This window comes from Scophthalmus maximus, chromosome 18 (assembly GCF_022379125.1).
Source record: "Scophthalmus maximus strain ysfricsl-2021 chromosome 18, ASM2237912v1, whole genome shotgun sequence".
NCBI lineage: Eukaryota > Metazoa > Chordata > Actinopteri > Pleuronectiformes > Scophthalmidae > Scophthalmus > Scophthalmus maximus.
This window is the reverse complement of record NC_061532.1, coordinates 16,968,166-16,982,137: the sequence shown is the minus strand read 5'-3', so window position 1 is coordinate 16,982,137 and position 13,972 is coordinate 16,968,166. Positions and strand designations below refer to the sequence as shown.

At 44.9% G+C, this 13,972-nt stretch overlaps 1 protein-coding gene across 2 annotated transcripts in view; it reads right to left on the bottom strand.

Moving 5' to 3' along the window:
• Positions 1-81: 81 nt before the first annotated feature.
• Positions 82-13,972, bottom strand: part of map3k5 (mitogen-activated protein kinase kinase kinase 5) — a 57,113-nt gene continuing 43,222 nt past the window's right edge. The window contains exons 16-30 of one of the 2 annotated variants that reach the window (XM_035616937.2): positions 12,742-12,869; positions 11,906-12,042; positions 10,613-10,718; positions 9,188-9,345; positions 7,948-8,125; positions 7,413-7,430; positions 6,811-6,988; positions 5,960-6,128; positions 5,690-5,875; positions 4,242-4,347; positions 3,355-3,604; positions 3,145-3,257; positions 2,066-2,190; positions 1,860-1,936; positions 82-1,300 (exon numbers count right to left, since the gene is read on the bottom strand). In XM_035616937.2, coding sequence (XP_035472830.2) covers positions 1,240-1,300; positions 1,860-1,936; positions 2,066-2,190; positions 3,145-3,257; positions 3,355-3,604; positions 4,242-4,347; positions 5,690-5,875; positions 5,960-6,128; positions 6,811-6,988; positions 7,413-7,430; positions 7,948-8,125; positions 9,188-9,345; positions 10,613-10,718; positions 11,906-12,042; positions 12,742-12,869 — 1,990 coding nt within the window. In that variant the 3' untranslated portion in view covers positions 82-1,239. Of the gene's footprint in view, positions 1,301-1,859; positions 1,937-2,065; positions 2,194-3,144; positions 3,258-3,354; positions 3,605-4,241; positions 4,348-5,689; positions 5,876-5,959; positions 6,129-6,810; positions 6,989-7,412; positions 7,431-7,947; positions 8,126-9,187; positions 9,346-10,612; positions 10,719-11,905; positions 12,043-12,741; positions 12,870-13,972 lie in introns of both variants that reach the window. The other variant, XM_035616936.2, reaches the window with a different exon arrangement.

The following is a 13,972-nucleotide window of genomic DNA, read 5'->3' as shown; positions in this document are numbered from 1 at the left end:
AATTGGCCTGAAACTTCCTACCAACCTCTCCTTTAAATAAAAACAATTTAACTTCTATATTCAATCACACGTTTTAACACGTTTCACAGTTTCAAGATGAAAAGTTTTATTTTAACAATGACACACGAATAACTTGAATCATTTTACACGTGAAACAAAATGGAAACACTGCTCATGATTAGTTTCCCCCCATTTCTGACATCACATTTTGAAATAAAATTAAAAAAAGTCAAGGTTCTCTCCATTTTGCATTTCATATTTTCATCACAACGTGAACGTGGCTGAATGATCGTTATCGCACGAGCACAACTTTTGTCAGTGTACAACAATAAAAAGGGAGCAAACGATCTGATGTGACGATACTTACTAACTGAATATTATCAACTATGATTCGTGACAAATAGAAAATACAATAATAATAACCCACTTATCTTTCACGTGTTCATTATAGACTTGGTCTGGTCCACGTGGAGATTCTACTATAGGCTATGTTTATCAATATATATATTTTTTCAAAGTACTTAAATGTGATTCACATATAATTTTTATAACAATATTTACATGTTTCTGAAAAATTAAAAATGGGAGATTCGGGATATAAAAAGAAATGTGGATCAAAAAACATCAAAAAATTAAATAAGTCTCAGAATACAGACAAAAAATTAAAATAAACAAAACAGGGCATGCGCTGACATCCTTCAGACTACCATCACAATTAAATTAAAAAAATCAATTTTAAATAAAGTAGTGATGAGATGCCTGTGATAAAAAAAAATTTATATTAGTACAGATGGTTTTGAATGTAGTATTTTGTATCTCAGGCTTGTCTTAGAAAATGGTCAGTTCTTGTAAACCGTACATTTCGTAGAAACAGGAGAAAACATTTTGACATTTTCTTTTTAAGGTTTTACTGGTAGAATCTTCCATTTTGTATCGCAGCTGTAACAAAAAGCGGCGCCGTGTCCGTCAGACGTTAACGAGACAAGTGGCACTTCTCAGTGACTTTTTTTCAGAAATGACCTCACATCCAAAACTGCGACGCCACCGGTCGGGGGGGGACGGGGTCTTTGTCGGAGGACAGGAGAGCTGCCGTGCGCATCGCGCGGCGAACACGGGTCGTGTCTCCTGAAAAGTCTCTCTGCTCTTATAAATACTGAGGTAAAGGAGAGAAATACTGCGCGTCCCTGGGACTGAAGTCCGGGGCGTCTCCGAGTGGTTGCTGCCACGCACAGTAAGGCCTCAGGTCGGCTTCTGCCTGTAGTCTGTGATGGCCTTCCATAGTTTACACAGGATCCCACCTCTGACGGGACACAGACAGACTGTTAGTTTATCGGACAAACTGAATATTAGCTGTATACAAGCTGCGTCATCACAATGTCTGTTGTACACTGTAACCTCTCTTTTTCAAGACCTTCAAAAAAAGCCCACTGGGCTTGTTAGCACATGCTAACACACATGCTGCTCCATGAATCCCGACAAAGGAAATTTTGCTCTCGTTTATTAATGCAACCGTCTGATTTGATGCCTCTTGGAATATTAAAAACAGCTAAAGTTGGCTCGTGCAAGCGTTAAGTGAGAACTGGAAAATGCATCAATATTAACGCTAACTACTAACGAGTGCTATATATATATATACTTAAAAAAATGTCATTGTGAGATTATATTTTACAGTTTAACCATAAACTTTATCATAAATTACAATAGAAAAAAAGAAAACCCCAATAAAACCAAATATAAAGAACTTGAAAATAATAAAGAAACTAAAAATACTTTCTTTCTTACTTAAAATAAAAACATAAATGCAAAAGTGAAACTGTGAGCACTCATGTCAAAAAAAAAAGAAAGAAGAGTTGTACTACCTCAGTCTCAAACTCTTCAGGTCGTCTCTCGTCACATCGTGGAGGACGTCGTTCAACGTGTACTCCTCATTCAGTATCTGAAGAAACACCAGGGATGAAATGAGGAGAAATAGGAGGCTGCGTCCGAACTGTACCGAGAAATGACTGCACATGATGATTCAATCCACTGGGACACGGTCCGGCTGCCGATTCCGGCAGGGACTCACCTTTTCGACGGCGTCCTGGTCGGCGCCGTAGAGCCTCAGCCAGCCGCTCAGCTCCGGGTCCTCGCGTCTCTCTGCGGTCCGACTCGTCAGCTCGTCGGAGGACGACGAGGACGACGCGGGGACGTCTGCTGGAGGAGACGAGAAGACACGCGTCTTTAGATGTGCTGCATCATCACAGTGGCCAATATTAAATTTGTTTACGTAGGAGTTCTAACCTCGCATGGAACACGTAAATTATTGTTATGCGACACAAATTAAGGTAGTAATAAATACTAATAGTTGACTCTATTTCTATTGGCATGATATTACCTCACAAAAGTAATATAAAGTAAATAAGTAAAATATACACGGTGTATTGGCAGGTATGTCATAAAATAATGGAATCACAAAGTTTCAGCAATAAATGTCATTCTAATTTCAAACAGTAAAGAAGCAAATTTGTTCACATCCAGCACAAGATAAAACAAATAGGTTATATGTTACATATGAAACATATATACATTAAAAAAAATTGAGTATATATTATATAGTATATATATATTGCATATATTTTTCATAACTCAAGTTTAATACATTTAGTTTAAGATGTAAAAAAGGTTTACTGTTCAAAATGTACTGTGATATAAATTCTGTGAGCAGACATCATTATTCATCATGACTGTGATTGAATGAAATAAAATAAAAATCTATATCAGATGAAATAATATCGCTATTAATCATTATCAAATGATTAATATCGTCCTGGAATCTCAGATCAGCCAATCAGAACTAGAAGACAAACAATTTGCAAAAAGGGAAATAAAAGAAGCTTTGTTCATGTCACCACTTGAATAAATTATTTACTGAGCCGGCGGGAAAAAGTCTGATGTAACCTTTAGTGAACGTTGGGCATCTCTCTGTGTGATGTAACACATGGATATTGAGAGGAATCCTCTCAGTGAGTCACAGCCGGTTGTAAAAGGCTGTTTAAATGTTAAAGAGTAGCAGCAGCAGTAGTAATAGCAGAAGAAGAAGTGGTGCGCGTGTGACCTACAGTACAGTACAGTACAGTACAGTACAGTGTGAAATTAATATCGGACCTGCGGGCTCAGATCGCAGCCTCAGTAGTCTGATCTCCTGCTCCCTCTCCTCCAGCACCTGCTGCAGAATGGCCTGATACTCCCTCTCCTTCTCCAGCAGCTCTTCCATCAGCCTGGAGTCAGACACAACAACAGGCCCGACTCTTTTATTCCACAGATCTTCATCAGAAAGCAAATTCATTCATGGTTTCGTGTATTCAAAAACCCCACCTGTTGGTCTCCAGCTTCATGTGGCCCAGCTCCATGCTCACGGAGCGCTGCGCGGCGTGGGACTCGTGCGACACGGTGGAGCTGAGCGTGCTGACGCCCGACGTGGCCACGGTGTCGTCGTGGGCGCCGACGGGCGGCGCCCGGCTCTGGTGGGTGGAGCTTCTCTCCGGCTCGCCGTCGTTGTCGTCGTCGACGTCCTCCTGGTCGGCCGGGTCGCTTTCTGAGGCCAGGCTGAAGTGAGGCCGCAGCTCTGGAACACGGACAGGACACAAATCGATTCGAGGACTTAATGATCGATAGGAATGATATGAGGCACTTTGATTATGTTTGATTATGTGATCACTCTCTACGGGAAGTATCATTCTGATACGTCTAGTTCATCAACAGAAAAATTTCAAATCATTTTTGTTATTTATTAACTTTATAAGGTAGAAATTCTGTAGTTTTAGCTTCTCAAGTGTGAAGAGTTGCTGCTGTTTCTTTTCTATATTTTTAGAAACTGAATATCTTTGGGTTGTGGACGTTGATTGGACAAAATAAGAAATTATTCTCTATTGTCTTGTATGTTATTCGCTGCCTCGTCACATTAGATAATGAAAATAAAAGTTATCTTCATTAAAAAACAGCTTTGATTTATGACCTGAATAGTCAATAGAGACAATTTAGAGAAAAATTCTGTCACAAAAGCTGAATACTTAATTTTTTGGTATGAACATGATTCAGGGAGTCATTCGGCTTCATCACAGCTTTCATGTTAAAAAAGTGACAACGTCTTTCTGACTCATTTCCAGGGGAAACGACCACCACAGCTCCTGTATTTCTCAGACAGTCAGCGTCAGTAACTCGCTCAGTGACGCTCGACTCTCGGCGCTGAGTGACGACGGTACCTGGCACCAGGATGGTGATGGCCGTCTGCACAGCTTTGCGGATGATGTTGTCCAGAGCGAACATCCAGTGAGGCTTGATGTTGTGGTTCCGCAGCACTTTGTTCACCTGCAAATGTGGAAAGTTTAATTTCAAAAACTACTTTTAATGCTTACATTGAATACATTTCAAACAAAGGGTGCAGACCTTCACCAAGGCTGAGCGAAACTTGTGTTCCCATCTCAGTCTAGGTTACATATATACATTTTTAAAATGTTATATATTTGTGAAGACTAAAAATATCGCAATGGTGAAGAATCCTTCAAAAAATGTCTGGATCTAGATCCCTCCCAGATTTTGATCACTTGTTACCATGGCAGCGACCTATCTGTGATTAAGTTTTCATGCAAATCTGTCCATAACTTTTTGAGTAATCTTACAAGCAAGCAAACAAACAAATAAATGATTGGTTATTATTGGTATTCAGTTATTTTATATTCATACTCCACTATACTTTCTCCTCTATTAGTACTCCATACTAATAGAAATTCATTATGAATAAAAAATATCAAAGATGGAAGTGATTTGACGAAAGGTGATATTGCACATGGAATTCGTATTAGTGTTGTTTTTAATAATGTGTACTTTACAATTTGTATTATTATTATTGTAATAAAATGGTTGATTTCCTGTATTATTGTTCTTTCTTTATCTCATCACCCTCTGCTACAGAGACCGAAAGGCGTCTTTACAGCGCCACATCATGTCTGCTGATATTTTAAGATATTTCATTCACTTTCACTGTGACTTCTTTCCAGCTGAGTGAATTTTTTCGCCTCCGCTCTAAATAGTTTCCAGCGATAACCAGCAGGGGGCATCAGAGCCTCGTGGTGTGGCAGGATTACGCAACCTCCCTCCTTTACTACAAAAACAACCACTTGCTCCTTTTGCAATTTCATCTGCACAACTACATCCTCTGGGGGGGAAGACGCGGCCATTAAACATTAACGTGCAATTACTCCTGACACGTTCGCCCTTTTGTTTCCTTCACTCGCAAAAAAGGGGTCACGAGCGTTTACACATTTGTCCGTCTGATCTCCGTGCAGGCGGGAGCAGAAACATGGCAGCGGCCGCTGCTGCCGCTCGTCTGCCGCTCGGGTGACATGACGAGAATTACACTGAGAGTGTTCAGAGCCCCGTGGTCACTAAAGAGCACCTCCGCCCACAAACAGGGAAGGATATCAGGCGAGAAATCACATGTCGCTGGTGCAGGGGAGTAGAAGATGCGACGCCTGTGAGGAGAATGTAATCTGTAAGATAATGTGAGATAAGAGGGAACCAATATCTCTATGGCCTCAAAGCAACAGTTTGTCACAGCTGCAAGTGATCGTCTGGTAAACCGGAGGATTACATGCGGCGGAGACATGTGGAATATAATACTTTGGTTCATAATATGTTGTGGCAAACTCACGGCATCCTGGAATCCGAACAGCACGACCTGCAGCTGGCTGATGGCGGTGCTGTCGAAGTCCAGCTCCAGCTTGAGCTGCGACAGCGTGTTGGCGATGATCTTCCTGTCGGCCATGCGGACGAAGTCGGCCAGGCTGACCACCAGCGTGGAGATGTGCTGGGGCTTCAGCTTCGTCTCCTCGGAGCCCTGGGGGCAGAGGTCGGCGAGAGATGAGAGGAGCCGCGACGGGAGTTGCCGTGAGGCTCCGTCCCCCTTTCTCCCGTGACCTACCTGAGTGAGGGCCTCCATCAGGTTGGCCACCACCTTGTCCCGGTCCTCTGTCAGGATGTGGTGCAGGGTGGCCCGCCGCTCGCTGTCCTTCCGAAGCATGAAGAAGCCCGAGTCCTTCTCGTCGGGGGAGGGAGGGGCGCTGTGGTCCTCGAAGTTCTCCACGGGGATACTGAGCCAGAGAAGATAAAAAAAAAAGAAAAAAGAGAAATGGTCCTGTGAACTACTACTACTTCCCAAACAGACTCGCATTGTGAAGCTCAGGATACATGTAAACATTACTGTATTCAAAACTCATGCATGTGCAACAACATTTTTTAACAGATGCAGCAGCGATGCAAATCTGATTTTCCATCCAGTGTATTTCAGTTTCTTTTAAGTAATTTCCTATCTCTCAGTGAGGAAAGAGAGATTTTACATTTTTGGTCATAATTAAAAGTTAAAATTTTCACAGAGTATTTTTTTTCCATTGAAAATAACTTTCAAATGATTATTATTATTATTTTAAATGAGTAGCGGCTCTTGGCACTTGTTACTGACCATCAGGGTTAATCTGTTATGATGTTTGTTTGACAGTACTGAACATTTTCTTAACAAAGTATTCCCAGGAATGACGTGTGTCCGTCCAAAATTTTGACTGTTGTGCAGATTTGTGTGGTCGCAAGATAATTAACAGGACAGAAAAGCAGCAAATAAACACATTTCAGCAAAACAATGTTGCGGCCATTTTATAAAAGGGGAAAATGTGACACGTGACTGGAGATGAGGGGTTAACCGACGAAACTGCATCGTGTCAGGATGGAGTGTCAAATGTCAGCTTGTTTTAATAAAAGGCATCTCTGAGGTCGCTCTACCTGAGGAAGAGGGACCTGGGCCCCTTGACATCCCTCTCGCTGTAGCACTTGATGCTGGGCTTGAAGATGAAGGGGTTGGTGTTGAGGTCGTTGTCCGGGGAGACGGAGCCGTACTCGCTGCTGCTGCTGGTGTCCTCCACCACCACGGGCACCGGCAGGGAGATGCTGCGCAGGTACTCTGAGGGGACACGCGGGAGATGAAACAAAGCCCAAAATGGAGCTTGCATTTCGCAGCGAGATCTGAAGCTTTCAGGATGGGGAAGTTTAGCAAATGTGTCCTTTTCTGGAAAAGATCCTAAACCTGATTCCACCACCTCAAAGTGATGCAACTGCATCAGGTGATCGGCTCAATGTGACGCACCCCGGCCGCAAATTACATTGTGTTTAAGTGATGAAACGTCCACGCATTGGAAAAAATGAGTAATGTCTATTTTTGACTTCCTGGAAAGCTCCAGGAGCGCCAAAGAAAAAGGGAAGAAAATCTGTTGGCCGGATGCTCCTCGGCAAAAGCAGTTTCCTGGAACCGACATCCGGACTCATGAAGTCGTCCCTCTAGTGGTAACTATGTGTCAACAGAGGAGCGGCGAGGCGAAGTAACTCACCTGAGCCCGGTGACAGAGCTGCGAGGGGAAAGAAAACATGAAAAGAGTGTCAGCGCTTCATCCAGGATAAAACATCGAGCATTGTTTTCTGGCACGATAACATCTCCAAGTAGCGGCACAAGCTTTTCTCTCTTCTGATCCTGCGCCAGAGCACATGAAAGCATCACTGCTGCCGTGAGGACGCCCGGCGGGAAACGGAAACTAGTCGACGAACTCCTCGTCCACAAGGAACCGTCTGAGGACACTCAAAACAACCACAAACCAATCACCAATCACATGCGGCACAACTGCCGCATGTGAAACTCAAACCGCGGCGACATTGTGACTGGATGAAACATAGTTGTCCTTCAGACGACTCGAAAACCAGCGCCCGATTTTCCCTCAGCGTGATTTACGGCCGGGGAGAATGTAAGTTGACCTTTGTCTTTTGATTTGGACTCCCGCTGGTGTTTTGACCGCACGTCACAAGAGTTTGCCTCGACTTTAATTCCTGTGATGTTACATAAAATCATCTTAGGAGCATTGAAACAGGCACCTGCGAAGCTGCCCTTGCCCTTCTTCTTGCGGCTGGTGACCGTGAGGAACTCGTCGGTGAGCAGGTCGAGCGCGGTGGCGCGCCGGTCCGGGTCGGGCTCGAAGCAGCGCAGGATGAAGGCCTTGGCCTCCAGCGACATGGACTCCGGGATCTCCGGGTGAATCTTAAACATGCCAACCTGCGGGGGGGGGGGGGGGGGGGGGGGGGGGGGGGAGAAGAGGACGCACGTTCATTTCAAGACTCGGAGCCCCAACTGCAGATTACAGAAGTTTAAGATTAAAGACCTTGTTTTTGGCTCGGGGGCAGCATGCCACTAAGAGCAATAACAACCCCCCCCCCCCCCCCGCCAAAGTTCAAGCCAGACTCTCATGACAGTGAGAACGCCAGACGTTCGCGGCCGGCGGGGGGGATGTTGACTTTGAGATTAGCAGGGAGAGATGCCCCTCCCTCGAGAAATTCCACAAGGACGCGTGAGGAGGGCACCGGGACGACTTCACCGCTCGGGGGAGGAACAGTCGACGCGACCGCCGCCACAAATTTGCAGACGCATTACGACGAATTCCATATTTCATTGGTGTGCAGCACTTTACTTTTCCATCCAATGCAAATGCACAGTGTAAATACAGTGACTAAAGACATGTACACAGAAACTGAATAATAAAAAAAAAAAGGACAGGAGGGAGGCAGTTATGGCTCCACGCTTGTTTCTGTTCAAACAAATGTGCACCGGGTTGCTCCTAGGCTCGAGCACGTGACTTAAACACGCAGGGTGCAAAACAAGCTGCTTCAATAAAAAAAGAAGAAATGATGAAGTGGAGACATAATTTTTGTAATTTGGTTGCGTCTTTTATAACACGACACGAGGCGACGGGGTTTTTAAATGTCCAGGCTGGAAGAAAAAGAGATCAACGCATCTGCTTTCAGTGCTTTTTAATGTGTCGGTCCAACTGTACATCGATTTTATGTCTTATTGACAATCATGTCTGGTGCCATCGGGGGCAGGTCGAAGAAGCGGAATAGATAAGATAAGAGATGCAATCAAATAAGATAAGTACTTTATTAATACCAAGCTGGGAAATTCCAGAATACAAAAACCCCTAGATGTTCATTGTCACAGGTTGACAACACTTCCTGAATGACGTCACCACAGAAACAGCTGATCGCCTGTCGGCCGCCAACCCATTGGTTAGCCCGGTGGGATGACGGATGTCTCCGTGACCAACCGGCGTGTCTCTCTCACCTTGAACATGGCCGCCTGTGGTTCTCCCAGTTCGTAGAAAGGCGGCTTGCCGGTCGCCATCTCGATGATGGTGCAGCCGAGGGACCAGATGTCGGCCGGTTTACCGTATCCCCGGGGCCCCTGGTCTATGATTTCCGGAGCCATGTACTGTAGTGTGCCTGCAAAACACCACGAATACTTCTGGATCAATAGACGATTGATTGATGGTGAGGAAAATTGACAAATACATCAAATACTCTTCACCAGTATTTCAGCAGATTGTTGTTAAATATACTTTCATGAATCTATTGTGAAGGGTTTTAGATTTCTGAAGGGTTGTCATTAAAGGGATAGGTCAACATTTTGGGGATTAACACTCATCTGCAGCTATTCACTCTCAAATTGTGGCTTTGTAACGTTTGCATGTAGCTTCAATCATGTAATTAACATATGATGTGCTATGATTTATATATATTCGAATTATGAGGGGATCTTTGTCGCCTCTCACGTTCACAACACTGCAAAAATAATCCTCTCTTGGGTGAGATGAGCAAACCATAAAACCTAATAAACGAGTAAATCATTGACCGAGTCAAAAAATGTGCAGGAGAAGCTGGTCATTAACTTCTCTTAGAGACATTCAGTCGACATGGTGTCAAAGGTGAAATAAAAGGTTCATGAGAAATTTCATTTTCACTGTGAAAATGAAACGGCCACAGTTTTCCAAGTGTGCATCACCAATCCAGGTCAACAGTGAGTGAAAGAAACTGACGTGAGATGCCAAAAATATCTTTCATTGGGCCTAATCACAGCAGCCCGGGCGGGTCACACGAAAGCTTCCCCCGCGGCTTATGTGGCAACGGCGGAGAGGCCTCTCCGGGGCCACCAGACAACCACGCCCCAGTCCAGAGTAACATTTTTCTCTGCCTCCGCTGAAAGGACTCTTTTGTTCTATTAATAGCCCGCTCGCCTTGCGCCTTTGCTTCTTTTAGAAAGCCCGCGTGCCGAGCTAAAAACAGACGCCGGCCGCGTTTACAGCAGGGCGCCGGGCTATAAAGAGGAGTGGCCCAGCTTCCTGAAAGAACCCCCCGCCGAGCCGGGCGACTCCCCGTCCGCGCCAATCGGCCGCCGGAGGGTCAAGCCGCGCCGCGATCGGCCCCCGGCGAGGTGCTGGCATCGCAGACTCAGGGCCAAAAGCCGGCGTCTCACAACAGCGACAGGCCGAGGGACCGCGGACTACTGCTCTGAGGCGGTGACACCCAAAGTAAACCATTATCCGCGTGCGGGTTTCCCTCAGTGCAAAGTTTTTCGCCCCCTTTGCTTTGTTCGACAAACGTCTGGTGTAGTGCGGGGGCATTTAGCAGACGACTGAGGCATTTTCCGAGCGCGAGAGGGGGTGAAAGGGGCTAATTAAATCCGCCAGTCCTCCCGCGGCTCACGCGGTACCTGTGAACGTCTCCGTGCAGGGGTTGATCCCAGCCAGCCGCTTGGACGTGCCGAAATCGGAAATCTTCAGGACGCCGCTGTAGGTGTTGATGAGCACGTTGTCACCCTGCGGGTCGGAAAAAAGACAATCAGTGAGGGAGAGAGAATGGAGTTAAAAAGAAATAAAGTTCCCAAGACGCTGCCGAGGAGAACCCCGGGGGTCGCTCGCGATAATCCCAGAAAGCGGCGAGGCCCACGGCGGGTGGCGGCGCCAACACAAGGTGATTGACATTTACCGGTCGCGCTTATACGACCGCGTCGTTAAATGGAGTGGACGCCCGGGGGGGGGGAAGGAACCGTGGGCCGACTGTCTGCGACGGAAGCGCTATCAGTGTTTGTTTGGCAGAGCCGACATATCACAGGGCGGAGGTCTCGTCCGATGTCTGTTGCATTGTTTTGTCGCCGAACTGGGCTACACGAATTATATCTGGTCAGCTCCGACGGGGAGGTTGTGTGATCGTCTCCCTGTCTGTTTGATCGTCAGCGGGATGACGCAAAAGGTTATGGACGCATTTGCAGGAAAGATTTGTCAAACGTAACAGGGGCATATCATCCTACACACGTTTTGGTGGTTTTCATTGTAAGTTAAGGGATACGTTTACAATTTCTCAAGTCTGTCTCCGCGCAATAGTCTTAGAATACATTTCAGATCAAATATCCATCTTTGTCGTCCAATTGTTCCTCCAGAGAAACACCAAAAAGGGAGTTCTGCTCTAAAAATACTTTTTGCTACGATTTATTGAACTCCAAATTGCTGAAGATAAACTTTAAAAAATGCTTTTTATCAAAAAAAACAAAAAAAACAAAAAAGGATTATGGATTTACTCCAGAAGATTAGGAAGACATCTCGTAACGGCCCAGAGAAACAATTACTAGACATAGAGCAATGTCTGAGAGCCGCTTTACCGCGCTGACACATTATCACAAAACGCACTGTTTGTTTTTTCCTTGGAACAACCCACCTGACACGACACTGGTCCTGACAGTCACCAAGTCGGTTCACCACCGGGGTTACGGCAATAAACGTTGATGGAAAAAAAACATCCCGGCTCAATATCCTGGTGGAAACTAAACCGACGGTGATAAAACCTAATGTGGGGCCACTTCAAGTCCTCCCCGTCCCTCAGCTCTCGGCACAATATCAGTCTGAAAAATGAGCCCGCAATAAGGCGACGACGCCACGGAGGTGATTAAACCCCCCCCCCCCCCCCTTCCTGAAGAACGTTAATTGTGCAGTAACTCGTGCGTGGTTACTTTGATGTCTCTGTGGGCGATCTGGTTGTCGTGCAGGTACTTGAGCCCCTCCAGGATCTGTCGCGTGTAGAAGCCGATGGTGGACTCGTTGTTCTTCAGCGGGCCCCACTTGGAGCGCAGCAGCGCCGACAGACTCCCTGCACACAACGGGACAAAGTGCAGCGGCGATTGGTACAAATCGCTCGCTCGCTCACGCTGACCTGACATCAGCAGCACGAGGTCGATTCGTCTGCTGTTCAACTGACACATCCAGCACAAACTCCTCTCTGCGTTAATTTGGTTCGGAAATGCTAATTTGGAAATGACCCTTTATGAAGTAAAGTAAACTGTAAAATAAACTGTGAACGGATTAAACTGGGGTTTTTTTTTTCTCCCCCTCCTCCACAGTCGCCAAAGCGCTTAAAACTGCACTTTACGACCTCATTATGTAAAGTGCCTTGAGATAACGTATGTTATGATTTGGCGCTGTACAAATTAAATTGAATTGAATTGAACATCTATTTCGAGGCAATGTACTTGTGATGATAAAAGCCTTAGAATTCTGGTTAATTGGCCTCGTCATGTAAACACAGTCAGGTATGCAAATTAAATATTTTCAATAACACACATCCTATTATATATTCATATTCATATAGTGCCCTCTTTGAAGTGGTAAAGTATAAAACTAACAAACTAATAAAAGTGAGAAAAAACAGAACGTAGTTAAGAGGAAATAGATACTTGAGATTTTCTTCATCTTTTGGAGGCTCTGACACTTACTGCAGCTCTATTTTTTTTAAAAAAAGGAGCCGCTTCTGTCGTTACAAGAGCGTAAAGGGCGACAGCGGCCGTCTCACCTCCGGGGACCTGCTCCATGAAGATCTTGATGAAGCCGTTCTCGCTGATGGAGCCGAGGTACTGGACGATGTTCTTGTGCTTCAGGTGCTTGTGAAGGGCGATCTCCTCGTGCAGCGGCTGAGAGTACCTGCGTGGCGGAGGAGAGGGGATCAGATGGCGAAGCTTTCAAAAAGGAACCAGTGTCTGATATCATGACGGGAGAAGGTTCGAGGAGTTGAATACGGCGACTCGAACCTGGTCTTCATGTCACTCTGGTGGTTTTGTTTTTTTAAAGGTTTGCTACCAAGGTTTCTGTTGAATCTTCAGATTCATTCGTGCACTTTAGTGGAGGATGTACAAACAAACGAATCAAATAAAAAAAAGAACTGAACTGAGAAATTATGCTTCATGACCTACAGATATTACTTTTTAACTACATCGCCATTATTGCTAAACTGAAAAATGGGCAATAACTCAAAACGGTCACGTTATTAAGAAAAATAAAAAATTAAATTAAATTCCGGTTGATTCAGAGCGGAACACATGAATATTTTCACTATCAATAAATCTACAATTTTTTTATAAATTAATCGACAAATTATTTGGTCTATATCTATCTTTGTCAGCAAATCCCCAAACCCAAGGAAGTGTCTTCAAATGTCTCACTTTGTCCAATCAACAGTCGAAAAGCCCAAAGATATTTAGTTCACCATCATTGAGAATTAAAAAAAAGAAATAAAGATTTTTTTTTTTGCCATTTTCCCTTAAAACGCCCGCAAAACAAAACCAAACAAAAAATGCACATTCAAAATTGCGGACCCAGTTAATTTACTGTCAATTGACTAGTCAAATCATAATTCCGGCTCCAAATAATAATAACAGAGTGTTTCATTGAGATGCCTCTGTATCGAATGCAAAGAAGATCATCTGCACGTGAGACAATCACGTCTGACTGAAACACACTGAGGCTGAATGGTGATACCTGATCAGAACAGTATCGGTGGACGTTTTCCTTGCAGCGGTTTCTTTTCACATTCAGCTCTCTGCGTGAAATTCACCCACCCACCCCGTCTCTCTCTCTCTCTCTCTCTCTGTGCCTCTCCCCCGGTCTCCAGATTTCAATCCTCTTGTGAACTCTTTACTTGAATTCTCCAAATTCTTTCGCCGCCCAGCGCCCCTCTGACCCGCCGACTCGCTGACGGGATTACTGGAACAAATTACGGCGGCGGTCGGACTCATCCCGTCAGTGAC